The sequence below is a fragment of the Myotis myotis genome, unplaced genomic scaffold (genome assembly GCF_014108235.1).
Source record: "Myotis myotis isolate mMyoMyo1 unplaced genomic scaffold, mMyoMyo1.p scaffold_m19_p_26, whole genome shotgun sequence".
NCBI classification, from domain to species: domain Eukaryota; kingdom Metazoa; phylum Chordata; class Mammalia; order Chiroptera; family Vespertilionidae; genus Myotis; species Myotis myotis.
In genome coordinates, this window is record NW_023416331.1 from 796,625 (window position 1) to 823,227 (window position 26,603).

At 51.2% G+C, this 26,603-nt stretch overlaps 1 protein-coding gene across 8 annotated transcripts; it reads left to right on the top strand.

The window, feature by feature from the left end:
• On the top strand, positions 1-26,399 carry EHMT2 (euchromatic histone lysine methyltransferase 2). 8 transcript variants are annotated; one of them, XM_036356460.1, is made up of 28 exons: positions 1-75; positions 722-788; positions 882-1,100; positions 1,191-1,441; positions 2,401-2,485; positions 2,572-2,612; positions 2,748-2,903; positions 18,120-18,260; positions 18,360-18,474; positions 18,618-18,719; positions 18,949-19,097; positions 19,194-19,337; positions 19,413-19,648; positions 19,726-19,908; positions 20,007-20,089; positions 20,374-20,480; positions 20,561-20,683; positions 20,754-20,855; positions 22,048-22,152; positions 22,257-22,411; positions 22,492-22,659; positions 23,109-23,253; positions 23,471-23,548; positions 23,821-23,936; positions 24,025-24,111; positions 25,219-25,297; positions 25,417-25,592; positions 25,933-26,399. In XM_036356460.1, exons 1-28 carry the CDS (start codon positions 37-39, stop codon positions 26,111-26,113), a joined length of 3,633 nt encoding a protein of 1,210 aa, XP_036212353.1. In that variant the 5' UTR covers positions 1-36; the 3' UTR covers positions 26,114-26,399. The 8 variants fall into 8 exon arrangements, with proteins under 8 accessions (XP_036212353.1, XP_036212354.1, XP_036212357.1 ...); XM_036356461.1 differs by having other exon boundaries at positions 18,141-18,260; XM_036356464.1 differs by lacking the exon at positions 18,618-18,719 and having other exon boundaries at positions 18,141-18,260.
• The last annotated feature ends 204 nt before the right edge of the window (positions 26,400-26,603 follow it).

Here is a 26,603-nt window from a genome sequence, read left to right on the forward strand (position 1 = left end):
GGGCGGCCGCGCCGGCTGGGCCCCAGCGCAGCGGCGATGGCGGCGGCGGCGGGAGCTGCAGCGGCGGCCGCCGAGGTGCGGAAGGGGAGGGGGAGAGGCGGGTGCATGCCCGCGCGCGCGCCCGGGGGAAGCGCGCGCCCGTGCAATGCTCCGGGGGTGCAACGGGGCCGGGGGGCCCGGGCGGGACTTACAGCCATCCGGAGGGCCAGCACCGGGGGCGGATGAGGGGACCAGGGGGTGGGAGGTGGGGGGAGTGGGCACGGGGGCGCGCGTGCAGCCTCTGGCCGTCCCCGAGTGGGCGGCTGGCCCCGGCGCCCCAGGAGCGCGCGCGAGGGGCGCGAGAGGCCGTCCGCCGGGCTGGGGGGCAGCGGGTGCTGGAGGGGTTGGTGCCCGGGGTCCCCGCGGCCTGGGGGACAAAGGGGGAGCGGCGCGTGCCGCCGGGAGGAGGGGGCGGGGCCGGTGCGCGGAGGCCCCGCCCCCTCCCCCTCCTCTCCTCTCGGTCCCTGAGATGCGGGGTCTGCCGAGAGGCCGGGGGCTGATGCGGGCCCGGGGCCGGGGCCGTGCGGCCCCGCCGAGCAGCCGGGGCCGCGGGAGGGGGGGCGCCCACAGAGGGAGAGGTAGGCCCCGGAGCCTGCTCTCTCTTCCCAGGGCCCAGGCGTCTTGGGCCCCCCAACTTCCTACCGGGCTGACCAGCCCTCCTCTCCCTGGTGTCGCCTCTCAGGGGGAGGGCCCCGCTGAGATGGGGGCTCTGGTGCTGGACAAGGAGCCCCGAGGAGCCGTCGAGCGAGGTGAGTGAAGCAGAAACGGCCCCGCTGGACCATTACCTCCCTAAGCGCAGGCTCCCTGGCCCGGGGCCCTGAACTTTCTCTCTTCCCTTACAGTTCACGGCTCTTTTGGGGACACCCCTCGTAGTGAGGAGACCCTGCCCAAGGCCAACCCCGACTCCCTGGAGCCTGCTGGCCCCTCATCCCCAGCCTCTGTCACCGTGACTGTTGGCGACGAGGGCGCCGACACCCCTGTAGGAGCCACACCACTCATTGGGGATGAACCTGAGAATCTTGAGGGCGATGGGGACCTCCAAGGGGGGCGCGTCCTGCTGGGTGAGCGGCGGGGGAGGCTGGGGAGAGGTGGGGCGCCCTCTGACTCTGCCTCCTCTGATCTTGCCTTGCTATCTGCCTGCTGTTTTCCAGGCCATGCCACAAAGTCATTCCCCTCTTCCCCCAGCAAAGGGGGTGCCTGTCCCAGCCGCGCCAAGATGTCAATGACGGGGGCGGGGAAGTCACCCCCCTCGGTCCAGAGTTTGGCGATGAGGCTGCTGAGTATGCCTGGGGCCCAGGGGGCAGCGGCAGGGCCTGAACCCCCTCCAGCTACAACCAGCCCAGAGGGGCAGCCCAAGGTCCACCGAGCCAGGAAAACCATGTCCAAGCCGGGCAATGGACAGGTGAGGCCCGGGGGAGGGCTGTGGGGTGCAGAGCTCAGCCTCTGGTGAGCTTTCCCGTCCTCTAGCGACAGGGCTGCTAATCGGGCCACAGCTCTGTGCATGTGCCCGGGGCTGTTCGGTGTCACATTCTGGGCTGGGCTTCATGCGTGGACAGACAGGTCCCCTGCACATTACAGTCTTGGGCAGAGTAGGAGAGACAGCTGTTAGACTTATGTATCTAGTTCATGTCTTCATTACTCTTTTTTAAAAAATGTAGTTTATTGATTTTTTTAGAGAGGAAGGGAGAGGGATAGAGAGTTAGAAACATCGATGAGAGAGAAACATCGATCAGCTGCCTCCTGCACACCCCCTACTGAGGATGTGCCCGCAACCCAGGTACATGCCCTTGACCGGAATCGAACCTTGGACCCTTGAGTCCGCAGGCCGACGCTCTATCCACTGAGCCAAACCGGGTAGGGCTTAATTACTCTTAAGACAATGATGATGTAAAGAAACGTCAACCCCCCTATCTTTTTAGCTCAGAGCAAGCCCCGGGGAGCTCTGCTCCCCAGAAACGGCCCCTGCTCCAGTTTAAAGGTTGTGATCCTACTGGGGAGGAGACGGGCCTCAGGAATGACAGGCCCCAGCATCTCCCAAGGCTTATGACTGTTTTTAAGGCTGTTGGTAGCATTCAGTTCTGCGTGCGGTTAGAGTAGCTTTGGTCAAGGCCTTAACCTTTGTTTTCTCGTCTGTAAAATGGGAAGCGGGCCTGCCGCACACTCGCAGAAACAAGTGAGGGTTGGGTGTGGGATGTGCTTGGGAGACGGCCGTTCTCCTGAGAGCCCCATCTGGTTCCTGCAGCTGCGGAAGGCATTTTTGAGGGTGTGGCTCACCACCCCACCCCCATTTGGGGCTCCAGGCTAGTCCAGGCCAAACCATAGCCTCTCCTGCCCCTAAGTGTGCTCCCTCTTGGTCCCCAGCCCCCAGTCCCCGAGAAGCGGCCCCCCGAAGTACAGCATTTCCGCATGAGTGACGACGTGCACCCCCTGGGGAAGGTGGCCTCAGGTCAGTCCCGCCCGCCCACCTGCAGCCTGATGAGGCCTGCTGAGAGTTTAGAATGCCAGCCTGCCTCCTGTCTTCTCTCCTTCCAGATGTGGCCAAAAGGAGGAAGCTGAACTCTGGAGGCGGCCTGGTGAGCAGGGAGAGGCGGGCACAGGCCTCCTCCGGGGGCTGCCGCAGGGGAGCCCCAAACGAGGGCTGCGTCCCAGCCTCGGGAAATGGGTTGGTGGGGGTGCCAGCAGCTTCAGTTGCTCTCATCTTTTTCTAGTTGGAGGAGTTGGGTTCTGCCCGGGGCTCAGGAGAGATGACCCTGGAGAAGGCGAATGCGGGCCCCCTGGAGGAGTGGGAGACGGTGGTGGGGGATGACTTCAGCCTCTACTATGACTCCTACTCTGTGGACGAGCGTGTGGACTCGGACAGCAAGGTGAGGGCCGCCGTGTCCAGGGCTCACTGCGCCCCCTTTTCACTCTTTCCTGTTTAGCACCCACTAATTCATTGCCCCATGCTCCCTATAACTTACTGCCCTGTGTGCTGCACCCCCTCCCCTCCTTGACCCTCCACAGTGACCCCCATCCATGTGACGGTTTATTTGTTGTGAGTTTGGGTGTTCATGCCACTGCTCTTGGTTTGGTTTTATCTCGCACCTTTGCCTGTGTGCTGTCATTCTTAGTCTTACCTGCTTCGCTTTTTACTTAATGTTTTATCATGGAAACTTTCAAATACAGGTGGTTCTCAAACAACACAGGTTTGACCTTCAAGGGTCCTCTTATACACAGAATTTTTCCCCAACAAATACCATAAACGTATTTTCCTTATGACTTATTTTTTCCAGCAGACTTGATCATAAGAATACAGAATGTATTACATATAACATACAAAATATGTGTTAACCAGCTGTTTATGTTACTGGTGAGACTTCTGTTCAACAGTAGGCTATTAGTTAATTTTGGGGGGAAATCAAAGTTATACACAGATTTTTTTTCTGCACCCCTAATTCCCATGTTGTTCAAGAACCAATTGTATACATAAAAGAATCCAAGAGTGGCCCTCACCAGTTTGACTCAGTGGATAGAGCTTTGGACTGAAGGGTCCCACGTTCGATTCCAGTCAAGGGCATGTAGGTCCCCCCAGGTCCGTGGTCGGCAAACCGAGGTTCGCGAGCCACATGTGGCTCTTTGGCCCCTTGAGTGTGGCTCTTCCACAAAATACCACGTGCGGGCGCGCACGTACAGTGCGATTGAAACTTCGTGGCCCATGCGCAGAAGTCGGTATTTTGTGGAAGAGCCACACTCAAGGGGCCAAAGAGTCGCATGTGGCTCGCAAGCCACGGTTTGCTGACCACTGCCCCAGACCATGGTCAGGGCACAAGCAAGAGGCAACCAATCACTGTTTCTCTCACGTCGATATTTCTGTCTTTTCCTCTCTTTTCCACTCTCTAAAAATCAATGGAAAAATATCCTCAGGTGAGGATTAAAAAAAATAATAATAACAAAGAAAGAATACAAGAGAAAGCCCCATGTAACCGTCAGTATATAACTGACTTTTTTTCTTTTTTTAATTAATTTTTTTACGTTCAACATTATTTAGGGTTTTTGTTTGTTTTTATTGAATTTTAGAGAGGACGGGAAAGGGAATGAGAGAGAGAAACATCAATACGAGAGCAAAATGTCGATGGGCTGCCTCCTGCACACCCCGACACCTGCCTCGATACCCAGCCACCTGAGTCACACTGGTCAGGGCTCAATATTAATAGGGTTAGACCGTTAGACAGTCATATACTTTGTAAGAGTTCCTCCCTGATACTGCCAGTTCCCGCCGGCACCGCACTCAGTCATTACAATATTATTGACCAGATTCCCAATGCTGTCCCGTACTGTACATCCTTGTGACTTTTTGTTATTGTTGTTAATCCTCACCCAAGGATATTTTTTCATTGATTTTTAGAGAAAGTGAGAGGAAGGGAGAGAGAGAGAAAAACATCCATGTGAGGGAGACACATTGATTGGTTGCTTCCCTCATGTGCCCAACTAGGGCCAGGGATTGAACCCAAGACCCTTTGGTGGTCGGGCACTCTAACCACTGGGTACACTGGGCACACTCTCCCCCCACCTCATGACTGTTTTGTAACTACAGATCTGCATTTCTCAATCCCTTCAGCTTTTTCACCCAGTCCCTCACCCCCCACCCCCACCCCCACACCTCCCCTCTGGCAACCATCAGTATTCTGTATCTGAGTCTGTTTCTGGTTTGTTTGTTTTTTTTTAAATATGTTTTATTGATTTTTTACAGAGAGGAAGGGCGAGGGAGAGGGATACAGAGTTAGAAACATCGATGAGAGAGAAACATCGATTCAGCTGCCTCTTACACGCCCCCCACTGGGGATGTGCCCGCAACCCAGGTACATGTCCTTGACCGGAATCAAACCTGGGGCCCTTCAGTCTGCAGGCCAACGCTCTATCCGCTGAGCCAAACTGGTTAGGGCTGTTTCTGTTTTTATATTGTTCTTTAGATTCCATGTACCAGTGAAATCCTGTGGTATTTCTCTGACTTATTTCACTTAGGATAATACCCTTTAGGTCCACCTTTGCTGTTGCAACACAGCTGATTTTTTAAGCTAATTTTATTTTTCAATAACAATAGACATACAATATATTGGTTTTGGGTATGCAACATAGTGATTAAACATTTATATACCTTACAAAGTGATCACCCCAGTAAATCTAGTACACATCTCACACCATACCTAGTTAGTACAATATTATTGACTATATTCCCTGTGCTGTATTTTACATCCTCATGACTTTTTATAACTGGTAATTTGTACTTCTTTTTCTCTTTTTTTAATCCTCACCTGAGGATATTTTTCCATTGATTTTTAGAGAGAGTGGAAGAGAGAGGGAAAAACAGAGAGAACTATTGATGTAAGAGAAACACATTGATTAGTTGCCTCCTGCAGGGCCCAGGCCGGGAAGGAGCCTGCAACCGAGGTACGTGCCCTTGACCGGAATCGAACCTAGGACCCTTCAGTCCACAGGCCGACGCTTTATCCACTGAGCCAAACCGATTAGGGTGCAACTTGTACTTCTTAATGCCTTCCCCTTTTCCCCCAGCCTCCCCCCGCACCCCCAATACCCCTCCCATCTGGCAACCATCAAAATGTTCTCTGAATCTTTGAGTTTGTTTCTGCTTCATTTATTTTGTTTTTGGTGAAATCACATATAAGTGAAATCATGGCATTTGTCTTTCTCCAACTTATTTTCCTCAGCGTAATACCCTCTAGGTCCATCCATGGGAAGATTTCACACTTTACAGCTGAGTGATAGTCCATTGTGTGTATGTACCACGTCTCCTTTCCCCTTGTCTATTGGTGGACACTTAGGTTGCTTCCATATCTTGCCTATTCTCTAACTAATAAAAGGGGCCCTAACTGGTTTGGCTCAGTGGATAGAGCATCGGCCTGCGGACTCAAGGGTCCCAAGTTCGATTCCGGTCATGGGCTGTACCTTGGCTGCAGGCACATCCCCAGTAGGGGGCGTGCAGGAGGCAGCTGATCGATGTTTCTCTCTCATCGATGTTTCTAACTCTCTATCCCTCTCCCTTCCTCTCTGTAAAAAATCAATAAAATATATTTAAAAAAAATAAAAATATAATAATAATAATAATAAAAGGGTAATATGCAAATTGTCCCCTCCACCGAGAGTTCTACCGGAGTTTGACCAGGGGGCGGGGCTGGCCTGCCAACCTCCCGCGTCCCCGCCCCCCAGCCAGCCCAGCCCTATGGGGCAGACCTGCCAGACCCCACACATGCACGAAATCGTGCACCGGGCCTCTAGTTCTAAATAACGTTCCAGTGAACAGAAGGGTGCATATGTGTATTGGAATTAGTGTTTTGGGTTTCATTCCCGGAAGTGGAATTGCTGGGTCATATGGTAGTTCTATTATTAATTTTTGAGGAAACTTCATACTGTTTTCCACAGTGGCTTCACCAATTTGCATTCCCAAAAACAGTCCTCAAAGGTTCTCTTTCCCCACATCCTCACCAGCACTTGTTGATTTATTCATGGTAGCCATTCTAACAAGTGTGAGGTCATATCTCACTGTGGTTTTAATTTGCATTTCCCTGCTGCTTACCGATGCTGAACATTTTTCATATCTCTTGGCCATCTGTGTGTCCTCTTTGGATAGGTGTCTATCCAGGTCCTTTTCCCATTTTTTAATTGGATTGTTTGGGGCTTTTTTGATTTTGTTTTTTTTTAATTTCAGTTATCTTTTTTATAAATTTTGGATATTGACCACTTATCAGATGTATCATTGGCAAATACAGTAGGGCCTTGACTTACGAGTGTCCCGACTAACAAGTTTTTCGAGATATGACCATTTTTTGCTTTGAGTTGTGAGCTAAAATTCGGGTTACGAGCCAGCTTCAGATACCCCACCACTAGGTGGCGCAGCGAACGTCACAGTGAATGCCACCACATCAGCCCAGCATCACGTGTCTCACTCATTCACTTTAATGATTTGACATACGAGTAATTTGAGTTACGAGCTCGGTCATGGAACGAATTCAACTCGTAAGTCAAGGCCCCACTGTATCTTTTTTCATTCAGTAGGTTGTCCTTGTGTTTTTGTTAATCCTCACCTGAGGATATTTTTTCCATTGATATTTAGAGAAAGTGGAAGTGGGCTTTCTTGTTGTTTTGTTGATGGTTTCCTTTGCTGTGCAGAAGCTTTTCATTTTGAGGTAGTCCCATTTGTTTATTTTCTCCTTAGTTCCCATTGCCCTGAGACTGTGGTCGGCAAACTGCGGCTCGCGAGCCACATGTGGCTCTTTGGCCCCTTGAGTGTGGCTCTTCCTAAGCCTTAGGAGTACCCTAAATAAGTTAATAGCAATGTACCTACCTATATAGTTTAAGTTTAAAAAATTTGGCTCTCAAAAGAAATTTCAATCATTGTACTGTTGATATTTGGCTCTGTTGACTAATGAGTTTGCCGACCACTGACCTAGGAGCTAAATCGGTAAAGATGTTGCTACGACATATGTCTGTTATTTTGCTGCCTATGGATTCTTCTAATATTTTTATGGCTTCTCATCTTATGTTTAAGTCCTTTATCCATTTTGAGTTTATTTTTGTGTATGGTGTAAGCTGGGGGTCTAGTTTCATTTTTTTGCATGTATCTGTCCAATTTTCCCAAAACCATTTATTGAAGAGACTGTCTTGATTCCATTGTATGTTTTTGCCTCCTTTGTCAAATATTAATTGAGCATAATGGCTTGGCTTGATATCTGGGTTCTCTGTTCTGTTCCACTGGTCTATATGTCTGTTCTTGTGCCAATGCCAGGCAGTTTTGAGAACAATGACTTTGTAATATAGCTTGTTATCTGGTATTGTGATCTCTCCAACTTTGTTCTTCTTTCTCAGTATTGCTGCAGCTATTCAGGGTCTTTGTTTTTATTCCAAATGAATTTTTGAAGAGTTTGTTTCTAGGTCTGTGAAATATTCTGTTGGTATCTTGAAGGGGATTGCATTGAATCTATAGATTACTTTGGGTAGTATGGACATTTTAATGATGTTGATTCTACCAATCCATGAACACAATATATTCTTCCATTTTTTATGTCTTCCTCTATCTCTTTTTTCAACGTCCTGTAGTTTTTCGAGTACAGGTCTTTTACCTCCTTAGTTAAGTTTATTCCTACGTATCGTAATTATTTTTGATGCAATGATTAATGGGATTTTTAAATTTTAGTTTCTCTTTCTGAGTTCATTATTGATGTATAAAAAAGTCATAGATTTCTGGGTGTTAATTTTGTATCCTGCTACATTACTGAATTCATTTATTAACTCTAGTAGTTATTTGTTTGTTTTTTAATATATTTTAGTGGCCGAAACCGGTTTGGCTCAGTGGATAGAGCGTCGGCCTGCGGACTGAAAGGTCCCAGGTTCAAAAAAAAAAAAAAAGAAAGGTCCCAGGTTCGATTCCGGTCAAGGGCATGTACCTGGGTTGCGGGCATATCCCCAGTGGGAGATGTGCAGGAGGCAGCTGATCGATGTTTCTCTCTCATCGATGTTTCTAACTCTCTATCTCTCTCCCTTCCTCTCTGTAAAAAATCAATAAAATATATTTAAAAAATATATATATATATATATATATGTATTTTTTTTTAGTGATTTTTTTTTTTTAAAGAGAGGAAGGGAGAGGGAGAGAGCTAGAAACATCGAAGAGAGAGAAACATTGATCAGCTGCCTCCTGCACACTCCCCACTGGGGATGTGCCCGCAACCAACGTACATGCCCCTGACCAGAATCGAACCGGGGGCCCTTCGGTCCACAGGCCAATGCTCCATCCACTGAGCCAAACGGGTCAGGGCAACTCTAGTAGTTTTTTGATGGAGTCTTTGGGGTTTTCTTTGTACACTATATGTCATCTGCGAATAATGACAATTTTACTTCTTTTCCAGTTTGGATGCCTTTTATTTCTTCTTCTTGTCTGATCACTGTTGCTTGTACTTGCAGTACTATGTCGAACAGGAGTGGTGAGAGTGGGCATCCCTGTCTTGTTCCTGTTCTTAGGGAAATGGTTTTAGTCTTTGCCCATTGAGTATGATGTTGGCTATAAGTTTGTCATATATGGCCTTTATCATGTTGAGATATGCTCCCTCTACTTCAACTTTGCTGAGAGTTTTTATCGAAAATGGGTGTTGAAAAAAATTCCTATATAATAAAAGGGTAATATGCAAATTGACCCTAAAGGCTGAACAACCTGTCACTATGATGCGCGCTGACCACCAGGGGGCAGACACTCATCACAGGAGCTGCCCCCGGTGGTCAATAAGCTCCCACAGGGGGAGCTCCGCCCAGCCATAAGTCGGGCTGAGGGCTGTGCAGGGGCTGTGCAGGGGCAGTGGCAGCGCTAAGGATGTCCCACTGCAGCTTAGGCCCACTCCCCGCGGGAAGTGGGCTTGGAAAGTAGGCCTACGCCATCAGTCAGACTACCCCCGGGGGCTCCCGGGATGCCAGAGGGATAGAAGTGTTCCTTCCTCTTGGATTTTCTGAACTGGTTTGAGGAGTATAGTTCTTCTTAGAATGTTTGGGAAAACTTCCCTGTGAAGCCATCTGGACCTGGGCTTTGGTTTGGTGGGAGTTTTTTGATTACTGCTTCTATGTCATCGGTTGTTATTGGCCTATTCAGTTTTTTTTATTCTTCCTGATTCAGTTTTGGGAGATTGTATTTTTGTAGGAATTTGTCTATTTCAACAACATTGTCCAGCTTGTTAGCATATAGTTGAGTTGTTCATCGTATTTTCTTACAATCCTTTGTATATCTGTAGTGTCCATGGTTACTTCTTCACTTTCGTTTCTGATTTTATTTATTTGAGTCCTCTCTCTTTGTTTCTTGATGAGTCTGGCTAATGGTTTATCAGCCTTTATCCTTTCAAAGAACCAGCTCTTGGTCTTATTGATTTTTTTGTGTGTTTTCTTTTTTTAGTCTCTATGTCATTTATTTCTGCTCTAATCTTTATTATTTCCTTCCTCCTACTTACTCTGGGCTTTTCTTGTTGTTCTCTTTCAAGTTCTTTATGTTGTAGGGTTAAATAGCTGATTGCTGATTTTTCTTATTTTTTGAGGTAAGCCTGTAATGCTATGAACTTCCCTCTCAGGACTGCTTTTGCTGTGTCCCAGAGATTTTGGGTTGTTGTGTGTTCATTTTCATTTGTTTCCAGGAAGTTTTTTATTTCTTTCTTGATCTCATTAGTAGCCCAGTCATTGTTTAATAACATGCTATTTAGCCTCCATGTATTTGAATATTTTGGGGTGTTTTTACTGTAGTTGATTTCTAATTTCATTCCACTGTGATCTGAGAAGGTGCTTGATATGATTTCAATCTTGTTGAACTTGTAGAGACTTGTTTTGTGTCCTAACATGTGGTCTCTGGAAATGACCCATCTGCACTTGAGAAGAATGTATATTCTGCAGCTTTGGGGTGAAATGTTCTATAAATGTCAATTAAATCCATCTGATCCAGTGTGTCCTTTAGAATCTCTGTTTCCAGCCCTGGCTGGCTTGGCTCAATGGATAGAGCGTCAGCCTGCGGACTAAAGGGTCCCAGGTTCAATTCCGGTCAAGGGCATGTACCTTGGTTGCGGGCACATCCCCAGTGGGAGGTGTGCAGGAGGCAGCTGATCGATGTTTCTAACTCTCTATCCCTCTCCCTTCCTCTCTGTAAAAAATCAATAAAATATACTAAAAAAAAAAAAAAAAATCTGTTTCCTTGTTAAGTCTTTGTCTGGATGAACTGTCCAGGGAAGTTATTGGGGTGTTAAAGTCCCCAACTATGACTGTATTGTTGTCGATCTCTCTGTTAAAGTCCTCTAGAAGTTTTTTTTATATATTTAGGTGCTCCTATTTTGGTGCATATATGTTTACCAGGGTTATATCCTCTTGTTGAATCGATCCCTTTAGTATTATGTAGTGACTTTTGTTGTCTCTTGTGATGGCCTTCATTTTGATGTCTATTTTGTCAGATATGAGTATTGCTACTCCAGCTTTTTTTTCTTTTCCATTTGCATGGAAATTTTTTTCCATCCCTTCACTCTCATCCTGTGTGTGTCTTTTGATTTGAGGTGGGTCTCTTGTAGACAGCATATAGTTGGGTCATGTTTTTGTATCCATTCAGCTACTCTACACCTTTTGATTGGAGCATTTAATCCATTTATATTTAGGGTTATTATTGAGAGGTACTTATTTATTGCCATTTTAATTCTGTATGGCTAGGTTTCTCTCTCTGTTTCTTCTTCTCAGCAATCCCTTTAGCATTTCTTGTAATGCTGGCTTGGTGGGGATGAACGCCTTTAGCCTTTTTTTGTCTGAGAAGCTCTTGTATTTGACCGTCTATTTTGAATGATAGCCGTGCTGGATATAGTAATCTTGGTCTCAGATCCTTGCTTTCCATTACCTTGAGTACTTCATGCCATTCCCTTCTGGCCTGCAGAGTTTCTGATGAGAAATCAGGTGTCAGCCTTATGGGAACGCCTTTGTAGGTAACAGTTTTCTTTTCTCTTGCTGCCTTTAAGATTCTCTCTTTGTCTTTACTTTTTGGCATTTTAATTATGATGTGTCTGGGCATGGGTCTGTTTGGGTTCTTCTTGTTTGGGGTTCTCTGTGCCTCCTGAACTTGTATGACTTTTTCCTTTACCAGGTTATGGAAGTTTTCTACCATTATTTCTTCAAACACCTTCTCTGTTTCTTTCTCCCTTTCTGCCTCTTCTGGCACACCTGCTATTCTAATATTGTTACATTTCACATTGTCCCACAGCTTCCTTAAGCTGTCTTCCTGTTTTTTTTCATTGTTTTTTTCTTTTTGGTTCTCTAATTGAGTGATATTTTCAACTCTGTCTTCTAATTCGCTGATTCTATCCTCAGCTTCCCCTAATCTGCTATGTATTCCTTCTAATGTGTTCTTTATTTGTGTTATGTCAGTCTTTATCTCAGACTGTTCTTTTTTCATAGTTACTATTTATTTCATATTGTTGAGCATTTTTACCATCATTACTCTAAACTCTTTCAGATAAATTCTTTTTTTTTTTTTAAATATATTTTATTGATTTTTTTTTACAGAGAGGAAGGGAGAGGGATAGAAAGTTAGAAACATCAATGAGAGAGGAACATGGATCAGCTGCCTCTATCCACTGAGCCAAACCGGTCAGGGCTCAGATAAATTTCTTATCTCTACTTCTGGGGAATTCGCTAGTTCTTTCATTTGGGAGTTGTTTTTTTGTCTCATTTTGGTTGTCTGTTTGTGATTATGTATTAGGTAGATCCTCTACACCTCTCAATCTCTAGTGCAGGACAGTGTTAAAGGCTGTTTCTGACTAATTGGATCAGGCAAAGACTCAAAGCCTCCAGAGCAGTGGTTCTCAACCTTGGCTGCACATTAGAATCACCTGGGAATCTTTTTAAAATCCTGATTTCTGGGCCTCATCCTCCGGAAATTTTGTTTCTTTGTTATGGGGTGAGGCCACAACATTAGTCACAAAGAAACAGAATTTCCAGAGGATGAAGCCCAGAAATCCGGATTTTAAGATTCCCAGGTGATTCTAATGTGCAGCCAAGGTTGAGAACCACTGGTCTACAGACTAATAGGATTCAGACTTGAATGGCCCCAGGAAATTGTGCTCAGGTGTGGCAAGAGTTTTTTCAACAGGGTGGGGCAGTTGCTTCTGCCTGGAGGTTAATTGTCATTTTCACTGACTTAAGTGGCTTTAGGGCAAGGTGTTTTTCAATAGGGTGTGTAGACTGTCTTCCCCCCAGGCAAGGCAGGTGACTATGTGGGACAGATGTCCTCAGCTGTGTGAGGGAATGACTCAGCCCAGAAAACTTGGGGTGTCTGCCTTCTGAGCTCTATCCCCCAAGTCCCCAATCCCGGGTTCTGCTCTCACAGCTCCAGTCCACTTCACCCTCCCTCTGCCAGATCACAAGGTGGGTGGCTCCACAGGGAATTTTTTTTTTAATTGTTTTATTGCTTAAAGTATTACAAAGAGTATTACAGCCCTAACCGGTTTGGCTCAGTGGATAGAGTGTCTGCCTGCGGACTCAAGGGTCCCAGGTTTGATTCCGGCCAAGGGCATGTACCTTGGTTTCGGGCACATCCCCAGTAGGGGGAGTGCAGGAGGCAGCTGATCGATGTTTCTCTCTCATCGATGTTTCTAACTCTCTATCCCTCTCCCTTTCTCTCTGTATAAAATCAATAAAATATATTTTTTTAAAAAAAGAGTATTACATATGTCTCCTTCTTCCCCTCGCCCCCCCTCCCCCCGCCCTTGACAATCCCCTGGCCTCCCCTACCCCCCAGTGTCTTATGTCCATTGGTTATGCTTATATGCATGCATACAAGTCCTTTGGTTGATCTCTAATCCCCCCTCCCCCGCCCCCCAACCCTCCCCGACCTTCCCGCTGTAGTTTGACAGTCTGTTCGAGGCTGCTCTGCCTCTGTATCTATTTTTGTTCATAAGTTTATAATGGTCTTTATTATCCATAAATGAGTGAGATCATGTGGTATTTTTCCTTCATTGACTGGCTTATTTCACTTAGCATAATGCTCTCCAGTTCCATCCATGCTGTTGCAAATGGTAAGAATTCCTTCTTTTCTACAGCAGCATAGTATTCCATCGTGTAGATGTACCACTGTTTTCTAATCCATTCATCTACTGATTGGCACTTAGGCTGTTTCCAGATCTTAACTATGGTGAATTGTGCTGCTATGAACATAGGGATGCATATATCCTCTCTGATTGGTGTTTCTGGTTTCTTGGGATATATTCCTAGAAGTGGGATCACGGGGTCAAATGGGAGTTCCATTTTTAGTTTTTTGAGGAAATTCCATACTGTCTTCCATAGTGGCTGCACCAGTCTGCATTCCCACCAGCAGTGCACGAGTGTTCCTTTTCTCCACATCCTCTCCAGCACTTGTCGTTTGTGGATTTGTTGATGATAGCCATTCTGACAGGTGTGAGATGGTACCTCATTGTTGTTTTGATTTGCATCTCTCGGGTGATTAGTGACTTTGAGCATGTTTTCATATGTCTCTTGGCTTTCTGAATGTCCTCTTTTGAAAGGTGTCTATTTAGGTCCTTTGCCCATTTTTTGATTGGATTGTTTATCTTCCTTTTGTTAAGTTGTATGAGTTCCCTATAAATGTTGGAGATTAAACCCTTATCGGTGATAACATTGGCAAATACGTTTTCCCATGCAGTGGGCTTTCTTGTTGTTTTGTTAATGGTTTCTTTTGCTGTGCAGAAGCTTTTTATGTTGATGTAGTCCCATTTGTTTATTTTCTCTTTAGTTTCCAATGCCCTAGGAGCTGTATCGGTGAAGAAATTGCTTCGGCATATGTCTGAGATTTTGTTGCCTTTGGATTCTTCTAGTATTTTTATGGTTTCCCAACGTACATTTAGGTCCTTTATCCATTTTGAGTTTATTTTTGTGTATGGTGTAAGTTGGTGGTCTAGTTTCATTTTTTTGCATATATCTGTCCAATTTTCCCAACACCATTTATTGAAGAGACTATCTTGACTCCATTGTATGTTCTTGCCTCCTTTGTCAAATATTAATTGAGCATATTGGTTCTGGCCAATTTCTGGGCTCTCTATTCTATTCCACTGATCTATATGTCTGTTCTTGTGCCAGTACCAGGCAGTTTTGAGAACAGTGGCTTTGTAATACAGCTTGATATCTGGTATTGAGATCCCACCTACTTTGTTCTTTCTCAGGATCGCTGCAGCTATTCGGGGTCTTTTTTTATTCCAGATGAATTTTTGGAGAGTTCGTTCTATGTCTGTGAAATATGCCGTTGGTATTTTAATGGGAAGTGCGTTGAATTTATAGATTGCTTTGGGTAGTATGGACATTTTAATGATGTTGATTCTACCAATCCAAGAACATGGTATGCTCTTCCATCTGTTTATGTCTTCCTCTATCTCTTTTTTTGACGTCCTGTAGTTTCCTGAGTAGAGGTGTTTTACCTCTTTAATTAAGTTTATTCCTAGGTATCTTAATTTTTTTGGTGCGATGGTGAATGGGATTGTTTTTTTAGTCTCTCTTTCTGTAAGTTCACTATTGGTGTATAGAAATGCCTTAGATTTCTTGGGTTAATTTTGTATCCTGCTACATTGCCAAATTCATTTATTAAGTCTAATAGTTTTTTGATGGAGTCCTTAGGGTTTTGTATGTGTAATATCATGTCATCTGCAAATAAAGACAATTTTACTTCCTCTTTTCCAATTTGGATGCCTTTTATTTCTTCTTCTTATCTAATTGCAATGGCTAATACTTCCAGTACTATGTTGAACAGGAGTGGTGAGAGTGGTGATGTTGGCAGTGGGTTTGTCATATATGGCTTTTATTATGTTGAGGTATGATCCTTCTATTCCCACCTTGCTGAGAGGTTTTTTTTTGTGGTTTTTTTTTTAATATATTTTATTGATTTTTTACAGAGAGGAAGGGAGAGAGATAGAGAGTCAGAAACATCGATGAAAGAGAAACATCGATCAGCTGCCTCCTGCACATCCCCCACTGGGGATGTGCCGGCAACCCAGGCACATGCCCTTGACCGGAATTGAACCTGGGACCCTTCAGTCCGCAGGCCGACACTCTATCCACTGAGCCAAACCGGTTTTGGCCTTGCTGAGAGTTTTTATCAAAAATGGGTGTTGGATTTTGTCAAATGCTTTTTCTGCATCAATTGATATGACCATGTGGTTTTTTTCTTTCAATTTGTTTATGTGATGTATCATGTTTATTGATTTGCGGATATTGTACCATCCTTGCATCCCTGGGATAAATCCTACTTGGTCATGGTGTATGATCTTTCTGATGTATTGCTGGATCCGATTTGCTAAGATTTTGTTGAGGATTTTGGCATCTATGTTCATGAGGGATATTGGCTTGTAATTCTCTTTCATTGTGTTGTCTTTACCTGGTTTTGGTATTAGGGTGATGCTGGCTTCATAGAATGAGCTGGGAAGTGTTCCTTCCTCTTGAATTTTCTGTAGTAGTCTGAGGAGGATAGGTTTTAGTTCTTCCTTGAATGTTTGGTAAAACTCCCCTGTGAAGCCGTCTGGTCCTGGGCTTTTGTTTGATGGAAGCTTTTTGATGATTGCTTCAATTTCTTCCATAGTTATTGGCCTGTTGAGATTTTGAGATTCTTCCTGATTGAGTTTTGGAGTGTTGTATTTTTCTAGGAATATGTCCATTTCCTCCAGGTTGTCTAGTTTGTTGGAGTAGAGCTGTCCATAGTATTTTTTAACAATCATTTGTATTTCTGTGGGGTCTGTTGTTATTTCGCCTCTATCGTTTCTGATTTTGTTTATTTGGGTCCTCTCTCTTTGCTTCTTGGTGAGCCTGGCTAGAGGTTTGTCAATCTTGTTTATCCTTTCAAAGAACCAGCTCTTGGTTTCGTTGATTTTTATGTATTGTTTGTTTGGCCTCTATGTCACTTATTTCTGCTCTAATCTTTATTATCTCCTTCCTTCTGCTCACTCTGGGCTTTTCTTGTTGCTTTCTTTCTAATTCTTTGAGTTGTAGAGTTAGATGATTTACTACCATTTTTTCTTGTTTTTTGTAGAGCTATAAACTTCCCTCTCAGGACTGCTTTCATTGTGTCCCATAGGTTTGGGATTGTTGTGTTTTCATTGTCATTAGTTTCCAGGATGTTTTTAATTTCTTCTTTGATCTCATTGGTAACCCAATCAATATTTAATAACATGCTGTTCAGCTTCCAAGTGTTTGAGTATTTGGGGTTGTTTATATTGTAGTTTATTTCTAATATTATGCCATTATGGCCTTAGAAGATGCTTGGTATGATTTCAATCTTCTTGAATTTGGGGAGACTTTGTTTGTGACCCAATATGTGGTCTATTTTTCAAAATGTCCCATGTGCACTTGAGAAGAATGTATATTCCATGGCTTTGGGGTGAAATGTTCTGAAGATGTCAATTAAGTCCATCTGATCTAGTGAGTCATTTAGGATTGCTGTTTCTTTGCTGATTGTTTGTCTAGAGGATTTATCCAGTGCTGTCAGTGGTGTATTAAAGTCCCCTACTATGATTGTATTGTTGTCGATCTCTCCTTTGATATCTTCCAGGAGTTTTTTATGAATTTGGGTGCTCCTGCATTGGGTGCATATATGTTTATCAGCGTTATATCCTCTTGTTGTATTGATCCCTTTAGTATTATGAAGTGGCCTTCCTTATCTCTTGTTATGGCCTTCACTTTGAGGTCTATTTTGTCCGATATAAGTATTGCTACCCCAGCTTTCTTTTCCTTTCCATTTGCCTGAAAGATATTTTTCCATCCCTTCACTCTCAGTCTGTGTGAGTCCCTTCTAATGAGGTGGGTTTCCTGTAGACAGCAGATGTATGGGTCATGTTTTTTTATCCAGTCAGCCACTCGATGTTCCACAGGGAATTTTTGCGCATTGGCCCTTTAAGAGGGTGCCTGAACTTTCAGCTGTCACTCCCTGGCCAACAGCACCCCACTGCTTTTCACAGATAGATGTTATGTGGGTACCCTCCCAGTTTGGTGCTCTCTGCCTGGGAGCCCAGCTTCAGGATTAGACCCTAGAGTTCTCAGTGGCACCCCTCCCAGCTGAGCTCTCTCTCCGGGACTTCCGTTGCCGTCTGTGGGGGCCTGGCCAGCCCTTTTGCGCCTCCGCCCCTCCTACCAGTCTCTCTGCGTCTCCACCTTTGGTCCTTGGGTATCAGGGTTCTCTCCTGTGAGTCTGCCGTTGATTATTCAGGAATTCTTTCCGTATTTCGGTTGCAATTCCAGCTTGTTCCTGGGAGCATGTCCGTGCAGCATCCACCTACTCCCCCGCCATTTTTAATTTGTTGTTTTTGTTTCACTTAATGTTGTCTTGCCAAGATTCACACGTGTTGTTGCATCTAACATCGCACCTTCCTTCTTGTTGCTGTGTGATATTCTCCATCCTTTCCCTTTACCCGGCTCTTTAACTCCTTCCCCGCCAGCCCCGCCCCAGGAGAGAGCCGCCCGGGGTGGCGGCGCCCGGCGGTTGGGTGTGACCTGCCCCGCCTCCCACGTCCCCCCACGGGAGAGCTGTGGCCCAAGGGCCACTGTTTCCTCAGCCCCACTTTGCCCTGGTCCAGTCTGAGGTTGAAGCACTGGCTGAACAACTGAGTGAGGAGGAGGAGGAAGAGGAGGAGGAAGAAGAGGAGGAGGAGGAGGAGGAAGAGGAGGACGAGGAGTCTGGCAATCAGTCTGACAAGGTGGGTGAGAGCGGGAGGCGGGATGGCCCGAGGTTCCAGAGGGTTCCAGAGGGTTCCAGAGGGTCTGGGCCAGGCTCGCTAACCCTCCCTCCTCCCCAGAGCGGTTCCAGCGGCCGGAGAAAAGCCAAAAAGAAATGGCGGAAGGACAGCCCCTGGGTGAAGCCGTCCCGGAAACGGCGGAAGCGGGAGCCTCCACGGGCCAAGGAGCCACGAGGTGAGGAGGCTCCTCTGCTTTGGGGTGCCCTCCTTCAGCCCCCTCCCAGCCCCAGAGAGCGTGCACGAGCACACGCTCACGCATGTACCCACACATCAGGCGCCTGTGAGCTCGCACTCTCACTCTCTCTGTCTCTGTGTCAGGAGTGAATGGTGTGGGCTCCTCAGGCCCCAGTGAGTACATGGAGGTCCCTCTGGGGTCCCTGGAGCTGCCCAGCGAGGGGACCCTCTCCCCCAACCACGCTGGTAATTAATTGCCAATTGCTGGGATAGGGAGCCACTAGGGGGCACCGTCAGGACTGGAGGGAAAGGGGAGGAGGGGGACCCCACTGGAGCCAGGGTGTTCATGGCCAGGCTTTGGGGGTTCTGGAGCATGGAGGGAAAGGCAGGCAGGGTGGGGGGCGAACGGCCCCACCAGGGGTCCCGGTGGGTGAGGGGCAGGGCCTCCCTCAGCTCCCTTTCTCCTCTGTCCAAGGGGTGTCCAACGATACTTCTTCCCTGGAGACGGAGCGCGGGCTGGAGGAGCTGCCCCTGTGCAGCTGCCGCATGGAGGCGCCCAAGATCGACCGCATCAGCGAAAGAGCGGGGCACAAGTGCATGGCCACGGAGAGCGTGGACGGAGAGGTGGGCCGAGGCGGAGAGGTGGGCCGAGGGCAGAGGAGCGCCGCGGGCAGGGCCAGGCCCAGCCTCACCTCTTCTCGCCCACCCTCCCTGCCACAGCTGTCGGGCTGCAACGCTGCCATCCTCAAGCGGGAGACCATGAGGCCCTCGAGCCGCGTGGCCCTGATGGTGCTCTGCGAGGCGCACCGGGCCCGCATGGTCAAGCACCACTGCTGTCCGGGCTGCGGCTACTTCTGTACAGTGGTGAGTGGGCGTGGGGCGGGCAGGCAGCGCGCCCCTGGGGGATCCCCTGGCCTCACCCCTGTTTCCCTGCCCCAGGGCACCTTCCTGGAGTGCCACCCCGACTTCCGTGTGGCCCATCGCTTCCACAAGGCCTGTGTGTCCCAGATGAACGGCATGGTCTTCTGTCCCCACTGTGGGGAGGATGCGTCCGAGGCCCAGGAGGTGACCATCCCCCGGGGGGACGGAGTGACACCACCAGCTGGCACTGCAGCCCCTGCGCCCCCACCCCTGGCCCAGGATGCCCCTGGGAGAGCGGATACCTCCCAGCCCAGGTACTGGCCTCCCCCACCCCCCGTCTCTTCCCTGTCGCTCCCCGGCGCCCCTAAGACATTAGCCCCTTCTCCCGCAGCGCCCGGATGCGCGGGCAGGGCGAGCCGCGGCGTACACCCTGCGACCCCGTGGCTGACACCATCGACAGCTCGGGGCCCTCCCTGACCCTGCCCAGTGGGGGCTGCCTCTCGGCCGTGGGGCTGCCACCTGGGCCAGGCCGGGAGGCCCTGGAAAAGGCCCTGGTCGTCCAGGAGTCCGAGCGGTGAGTGGGCTGCTGTCCTCACGGAGGCTGGGGTGGGGCTGGAGGGCCGGTCTCTGGTGGTGAGGCTGCTGCTGGAGTCTGAGAACCCCCCTTGGCAGGCGGAAGAAACTCCGCTTCCACCCCCGGCAGCTGTACCTGTCCGTGAAGCAGGGGGAGCTGCAGAAGGTCGTCCTGATGCTGTGTGAGTATGTGCTCATTCGTTCGCACAAGTGAGCCGAGCTCGATTGCGCCCAGCGCTACCCAGCAGCGGGCTGGCCAGGGGCGCGGGGCAGCCTCCGTCCTCGCCGAGGTGCCTGCGGCCCGGCGCACAGCAGCACCGGGGAAGGGCCGCTTTGACTCGGGCTGAGCTGGTGCCCTGGCTCCCTACTCTGACACGTGCCCTAGAAGCCTTCCTGGAGCAGGCGCCGCCCCTCGCTCGCTCACCACGTGTCCCTCCTTCTCCCGTACGGCGGGCTCTCCCCGCAGTGGACAACCTGGACCCCAACTTCCAGAGCGACCAGCAGAGCAAGCGCACACCCCTGCACGCGGCCGCCCAGAAGGGCTCCGTGGAGATCTGCCACGTGCTGCTGCAGGTCAGCACGGCCGCCCCCGCAGGCCTCGGACCCCTGCCCGCCCTGCCCGCCCTGTGCCAGCCACATGCCCCTCCTTGCAGGCTGGAGCCAACATCAACGCTGTGGACAAGCAGCAGCGGACGCCGCTGATGGAGGCCGTGGTGAACAACCACCTGGAGGCGGCCCGCTACATGGTGCAGCGCGGCGGGTGTGTCTACAGCAAGGTGCGCTGCTGGGCCGGGCTGGGGGCCCGTTAGAGGGGCCGCCCGAGGACTCACCTGCCGTCTCCCCCAGGAGGAGGACGGCTCCACCTGCCTCCACCACGCAGCCAAAATCGGGAACTTGGAGATGGTCAGCCTGCTGCTCAGCACAGGACAGGTGGACGTCAATGCCCAGGTCAGAGGCCCGGCCGCCCCAGCCCCTGGGGTCCCTGGCTCAGCCCTAGGCTGTGCCCCCTTTCCACCTCGGCTGACCTCTGACCCCTCCCTACAACCCATGTGGCTGCAGCTGTCCTCGCCTTTCTCCCTCATTTGCATTTCTCTTTCTTGCTTCTTCTCTTTGTCCCTTTGGGTACTGAGGAGCTGCCTTATCTCTGAGGTGTCGGTGCCATTTATTTTAAAATTCTTTTGTATTATTTTTTAATCAGAGAGGAAGGGAGAGAGAGAGAGAGAAACATCAATGATGAGCGAGAATCATTGATCAGCTGCCTCCTGCACGCCCCACACTGGGGATCGAGCCCGCAACCTGGGCATGTGCCCTTGACCGGAATCGAACCTGGGACCTTTCAGTCCACAGGCCGACGCTCCATCCACTGAGCCAAACCGTCTAGGGCTCAGTGCAATTCTTTGTGAACTCTTAGTTTTTCGCATGGTAGGCGTGTTTCACTCTCTCATCTTCTCAATTCATCCTTGGTCAGGAGGAGCCCCTGGAGTTGGCTCCTGTGGCCTCTGGCGTGGCCCAGCAGCCTCTGAGAGCACCCTGGCCTTTCAGGCATTCACACACTACAGTCTGTACCACGGGCGGCTGTCACTGCTGCTTCCTGCGTCTAGGACTTCTGCGTAGGCAGACCTAGGAAATACAAATTTTTAAAAAAGAAAAAAAATACTGCTCTGGCTGGTTGCTCAGTGGTTAGAGCGTCGGCCTGCAGACTGAAGGGTCCGGTGTTTGATTCTGGTCAAGGGCACATGCCTCAGTTGCAGGCTGGATCACTAGCCCTGGTCGGGGCGCATGCCTGGGGGTTGGGGGATGGGAGGGGGCGGGGGCGGGCAGCCAATCAATGTGTGTCTCTCACATCGATGTTTCTTTCTCTGTCTCTCCCTCTCCCTTCCCCTCTCTCTGAAAATCAATGGGAAAATATCCTCTGCGGAGGATTAACAAAAAGAGAAAAAGGGCAGAGGTGCTCTGCGGCCTGAGCCACAGACACTGTGGTTGGTGCCAGATGAAGCCGGCGCAGGGCACTGGGCACCTCGGCGCCAGCGGGCTCACTCGTCTGGCTCCAGGGCGCGTGCTTCTGGCCACATGCTGCTTTGGTGAACAGAGCCGGTGGGGCCTGCCCGCAGCCTCCTCCCCTTCTCCCTCCCGCCCACAGGACAGTGGGGGGTGGACGCCCATCATCTGGGCCGCAGAGCACAAGCACATTGAGGTGATCCGCATGCTGCTCACGCGCGGCGCCGACGTCACCCTCACAGACAACGTGAGCCTGAGTTTGGTTGGGTGGGGAGTTGGCCTGGCCCAGACCCTGACCAAAGCGGAGGTGGGGCTCAGGCTCACTGCCCGGCTCCCCGTGCCCCTCCCCAGGAGGAGAACATCTGCCTGCACTGGGCCTCCTTCACCGGCAGTGCCGCCATCGCCGAGGTCCTCCTGAACGCCCGCTGCGACCTGCACGCCGTCAACTACCACGGGGACACGCCCCTGCACATCGCAGCCCGGGAGAGCTACCACGACTGTGTGCTGTGAGCCCCGCCTGCCGCACCCCCAAAGCCCCACCATCACCTCCGGAAGCCCCAACCCCACGGCTTCCTCTCCCTCCCAGGCTGTTCCTGTCGCGTGGAGCGAACCCCGAGCTGCGCAACAAGGAGGGGGACACTGCGTGGGACCTGACCCCCGAGCGCTCGGACGTGTGGTTTGCGCTCCAGCTCAACCGCAAGCTGCGGCTCGGCGTGGGCAACCGGGCCGTCCGCACTGAGAAGATCATCTGCCGGTGAGTGCGGCCTCCTCCCAGAGCGGCCCCACCCTCCCCGGCCCCCTGCGCCCTGGCCCTCCCCGGCCCCCTGCGCCCTAGCCCTCCCCAGGGCCCTTAGAATCCCAAGAACCACCTTCGGGTCTCCCTCCTAAAACTACCAAATATAAGAAATAAAAATAGAGGATAGCCAGTTAAATTTGAATATCAGATGAACAGTTGATAACTTTTTTTTAATGTAAAAGTGTCCCATGCAGCATTTGGGATGTACCTATACCAAACAATTACTTCTTGTTTATCTAAAATCTGAATTTAACTGGATGCCCTGTATTTTATCTGACAACTTTACTCCCCATTCCCCGGCGAATACCCAGAGCACCTCCCTCCCTCCCCCAGCCCACGCCCACCCCAGGAACCGCCCAGCCCTCCCCTTGCACCCAGGGAGCCCTCACCTCATCTCCCTTTGCCAGGGACGTGGCTCGGGGCTATGAGAACGTGCCCATTCCCTGCGTCAACGGTGTAGACGGGGAGCCGTGCCCCGAGGATTACAAGTACATCTCGGAGAACTGCGAGACTTCCACCATGAACATTGACCGCAACATCACCCACCTGCAGGTGAGGGCGGAGGCAGCCCTGGGCTCGGTCCCCTGGAGAAGCGTCCCCTCACCCGGACACACGCAGGGCCGTCAGGCTCAGGGTGGCCCTGGGACAAACTCCAGCAGCATCTTGATTCTAAAACATGGGGCCTAGAGAAGGGGCAGCAGTGGGGGCAGGCGCACTGGGAGCTGAGGCAGGGCTGACTCCGGGCCCAGCTCACCCTGCCTCCCCCCAGCACTGCACCTGTGTGGACGACTGCTCCAGCTCCAACTGCCTGTGCGGCCAGCTCAGCATTCGCTGCTGGTATGACAAGGTATGCACCCTCGCCTTTCCCTCGCCTCCTGCCCTGGCGCGGCTGGCAGAGAGGGCAGGGCAGACCTGGAATTCCTGGGATGCTGCTAGGACAGATGGGCCTGGCCCGACACCTACAGATCAAGGGAGGGTTTGGAGTCCAGTCCTCTGACCTCGGAGCATATGTGGTGTCCGCTGACTGGGTTGAGGCCAGGGGAGGATTTTTCTGTGGGGTCTCGGGACCTGGGCAGCTGAGGTGGGACCACACAGAAACCACCGCCTCCCCCTCCCCAGGATGGGCGGCTGCTCCAGGAATTTAACAAGATCGAGCCCCCGCTGATCTTCGAGTGTAACCAGGCCTGCTCCTGCTGGAGAAACTGCAAGAACCGGGTGGTGCAGAGCGGCATCAAGTGAGGCCACACGCACACGCACACGCACACGCACACACACACGCACTGTCTCCCATGCACCCAGCATCACTCTCTCTCCCACCCCTAGGGTTCGACTGCAGCTCTACCGAACAGCCAAGATGGGCTGGGGGGTCCGCGCCCTGCACACCATCCCCCAAGGAACCTTCATCTGCGAGTGAGTGGGCAGGGGTGAGGGGTGGGCCCAGGGCCACTGCTGCCTCTTCTGCCCTCTCTGCCTCCTCCCTGACAGGTCCCCCCTCTTCTCAGTATCCCATCTCCAGCTGCTCTGCCCCCATCCCACAGCCAAGCGCCCCAACTGCCACCGGCTCACCCCCGAACCCAGAGCCCTGGGTCCATCCCTTCACCCACTCTGCCCAGACCACAGGGCTGCCCATCACCACTGCCCACATCCCCCACTTCCCAGCCTCACATCCCCTCTCCCTGCCTTTCATTTGTGTGGTTGTTGTTCATCCGAAGTTATTTTTCCATTGGTTTTTAGTGTGGGAGGGAGGGAGGGAGGGGGAGGGGGGAGAAAGAGAGAGAAACACTGATGTGAGAGAGACACATTGATTGGTTGCCTCCTGCATGCGCCCTGACCAGGGCCAGGGATCGAACCCACGACCTTCTTTCTGTCATGTCATCTCTCAGCTCCTCAAGCAGCCGTTCTTCCTGGGCCCCAGTTCCCCACCGTCGCTCATTGCTCATCCTGCCTCACCTGCCTTTGCCCTCACCCCTCGCACCCACCCTGCACCCTGTGCCTCGGCCTCGGTTCCCGGGCAGATTCTCCAAGTGCCACCTTCCTCCCCCCAACCCCTCCGCTCCTGCAGCTTCATCCCTTCCAGCAGCCCTGACGCCTGTCCATCAGCCTGCCATCGCCACCCCCACAAACCTCCCAGTGCCTAAACCTGAACACTGTCCCACCCAAGCCAACTGCCACCAGCTCACCCCCGAACCCAGAGCCCTGGGTCCATCCCTTCACCTCCCCCGGCCACCACACTTGCCTGTTGCAACTCTCCAGTGGGGACCTCACATGCCAGTGTCCCCATGTTCGTCCTCCTGGTCCTGCCCCGAGGGGACCACCACCTCCTCCCTCCCAGATGAAGTCCCTGTCCTCTGGGCCCACTAGGCCGCGGGCCCCACGCGGGGCCAGCATTGTGCAGCAGTGACGTTCGCGGACACTGACTGGGGGTCTGACAGTGAAGCGGGCCGTGGGGTTGTGCGGAGACGCGGCTGGGCCGGCTCCGCCCTGCCCGCCTTCAGAAGCCCTCGCCCTGCCCGGCAGGTACGTTGGGGAGCTGATCTCCGATGCCGAGGCTGACGTCCGAGAGGATGATTCTTATCTCTTCGACTTGGACAACAAGGTGGGCAGGAGGCCCTGCTGTCCCCTACTCCCCTACTCCCAGGCCGCACATGGAAACCTGGGGCGGGGGGACTGGGGGGGCCATGGGCCTGGCACTGAAGAGTGCCACCCTCCCCTCAGGATGGAGAAGTGTACTGCATCGATGCCCGTTACTATGGCAACATCAGCCGGTTCATCAACCACCTATGTGACCCCAACATCATCCCTGTCCGGGTCTTCATGCTGCACCAAGACCTGCGGTTTCCACGCATCGCCTTCTTCAGTTCCCGGGACATCCGCACCGGGGAGGAGCTGGGGTGAGACTGGGCTCAGCCAGGGGCGGGAGGCGCGGGCCTGGGACTCGGCGCTGAAGAGAACTCCCAGTTGCACGCATGCACGGGAGCTGAGCTCAGCGGGTGTGCAGCAGTGTCCCTGGAGGGCGTGCTAAATAGGCCCGAGCTCACAGTAAGTGTGGGTGGGGCTCGGGCTCCTGCACACAGACAGTTCCAGGCAGGCTGGTGCTCGGGTCCACAGAACACGCGAGGGTCGGCCTGTCGGGAGAGGGGCAGGGCCCTCCGGAGCAGGGTCCGCGGAGGCTCTGGCCTGGCCTGGGCAGTCAGGTCTGGGTCTCACCAGCCACCTGTGCTCCTCTGACAGGTTTGACTATGGCGACCGCTTCTGGGACATCAAAAGCAAATATTTCACCTGCCAGTGTGGCTCGGAGAAGTGCAAGCACTCGGCCGAGGCCATTGCCCTAGAGCAGAGCCGCCTGGCCCGCCTGGAGCCCCACTCTGAGCTGCTGCCTGAGCTGGGCTCCCTGCCCCCTGTCAACCCCTGAGAGTGGACCCCCCCCCCCCCCCCCAGCTCAGCAGCTGCCGCTCACGTGCTGCTCCCACCCACACCGCGCTGGGCACTGCCGCCTCTCCCACTCGCCCTTCACACATTCCGGCCAGAGACCCCAGCCAGGCCCTGGAGGTCTGACAGCCCCTCGCCCAGGGCTGGTTCCTCCCTGGGGGGACTTCAGGGCTGGCCGCCCGTCCCATCCTCAGCTGATGTTTGATGAACTGAAATGAGCCTCTGTGCCAGCTGGTGTCTTGGTTCTCAATAAACGTTGGGTTTGGTAACAGCATTTGGGTTTGGGGGCGTGGGGGGCTGTGGGGAGGAAGCACAGCGCACACAGGGAATGTGGGTCCAAGGGCAGAGCCAGGAGGAAGCGACCAACTGGTGTGCACAGCAGCCCCAGGGAGGGGAGGGGAGGGGAGGACCCTGAGGGCAGGGGCTAGTCAAGGCCTAAAAGGCAAATGACCGCCTTGGCTGGAGGGCATGGG

Bases quoted from the DNA above. Each gene is read 5' to 3' on its own strand.
- EHMT2 (XM_036356457.1), top strand. From the start codon at position 509: ATGCGGGGTCTGCCGAGAGGCCGGGGGCTGATGCGGGCCCGGGGCCGG. The intron at 20,856-22,047 runs GTCAGAGGCCCG...TCCCGCCCACAG, and splicing joins AGGTGGACGTCAATGCCCAG to GACAGTGGGGGGTGGACGCC. The intron at 23,937-24,024 runs GTGAGGCCACAC...TCCCACCCCTAG, and splicing joins GTGGTGCAGAGCGGCATCAA to GGTTCGACTGCAGCTCTACC.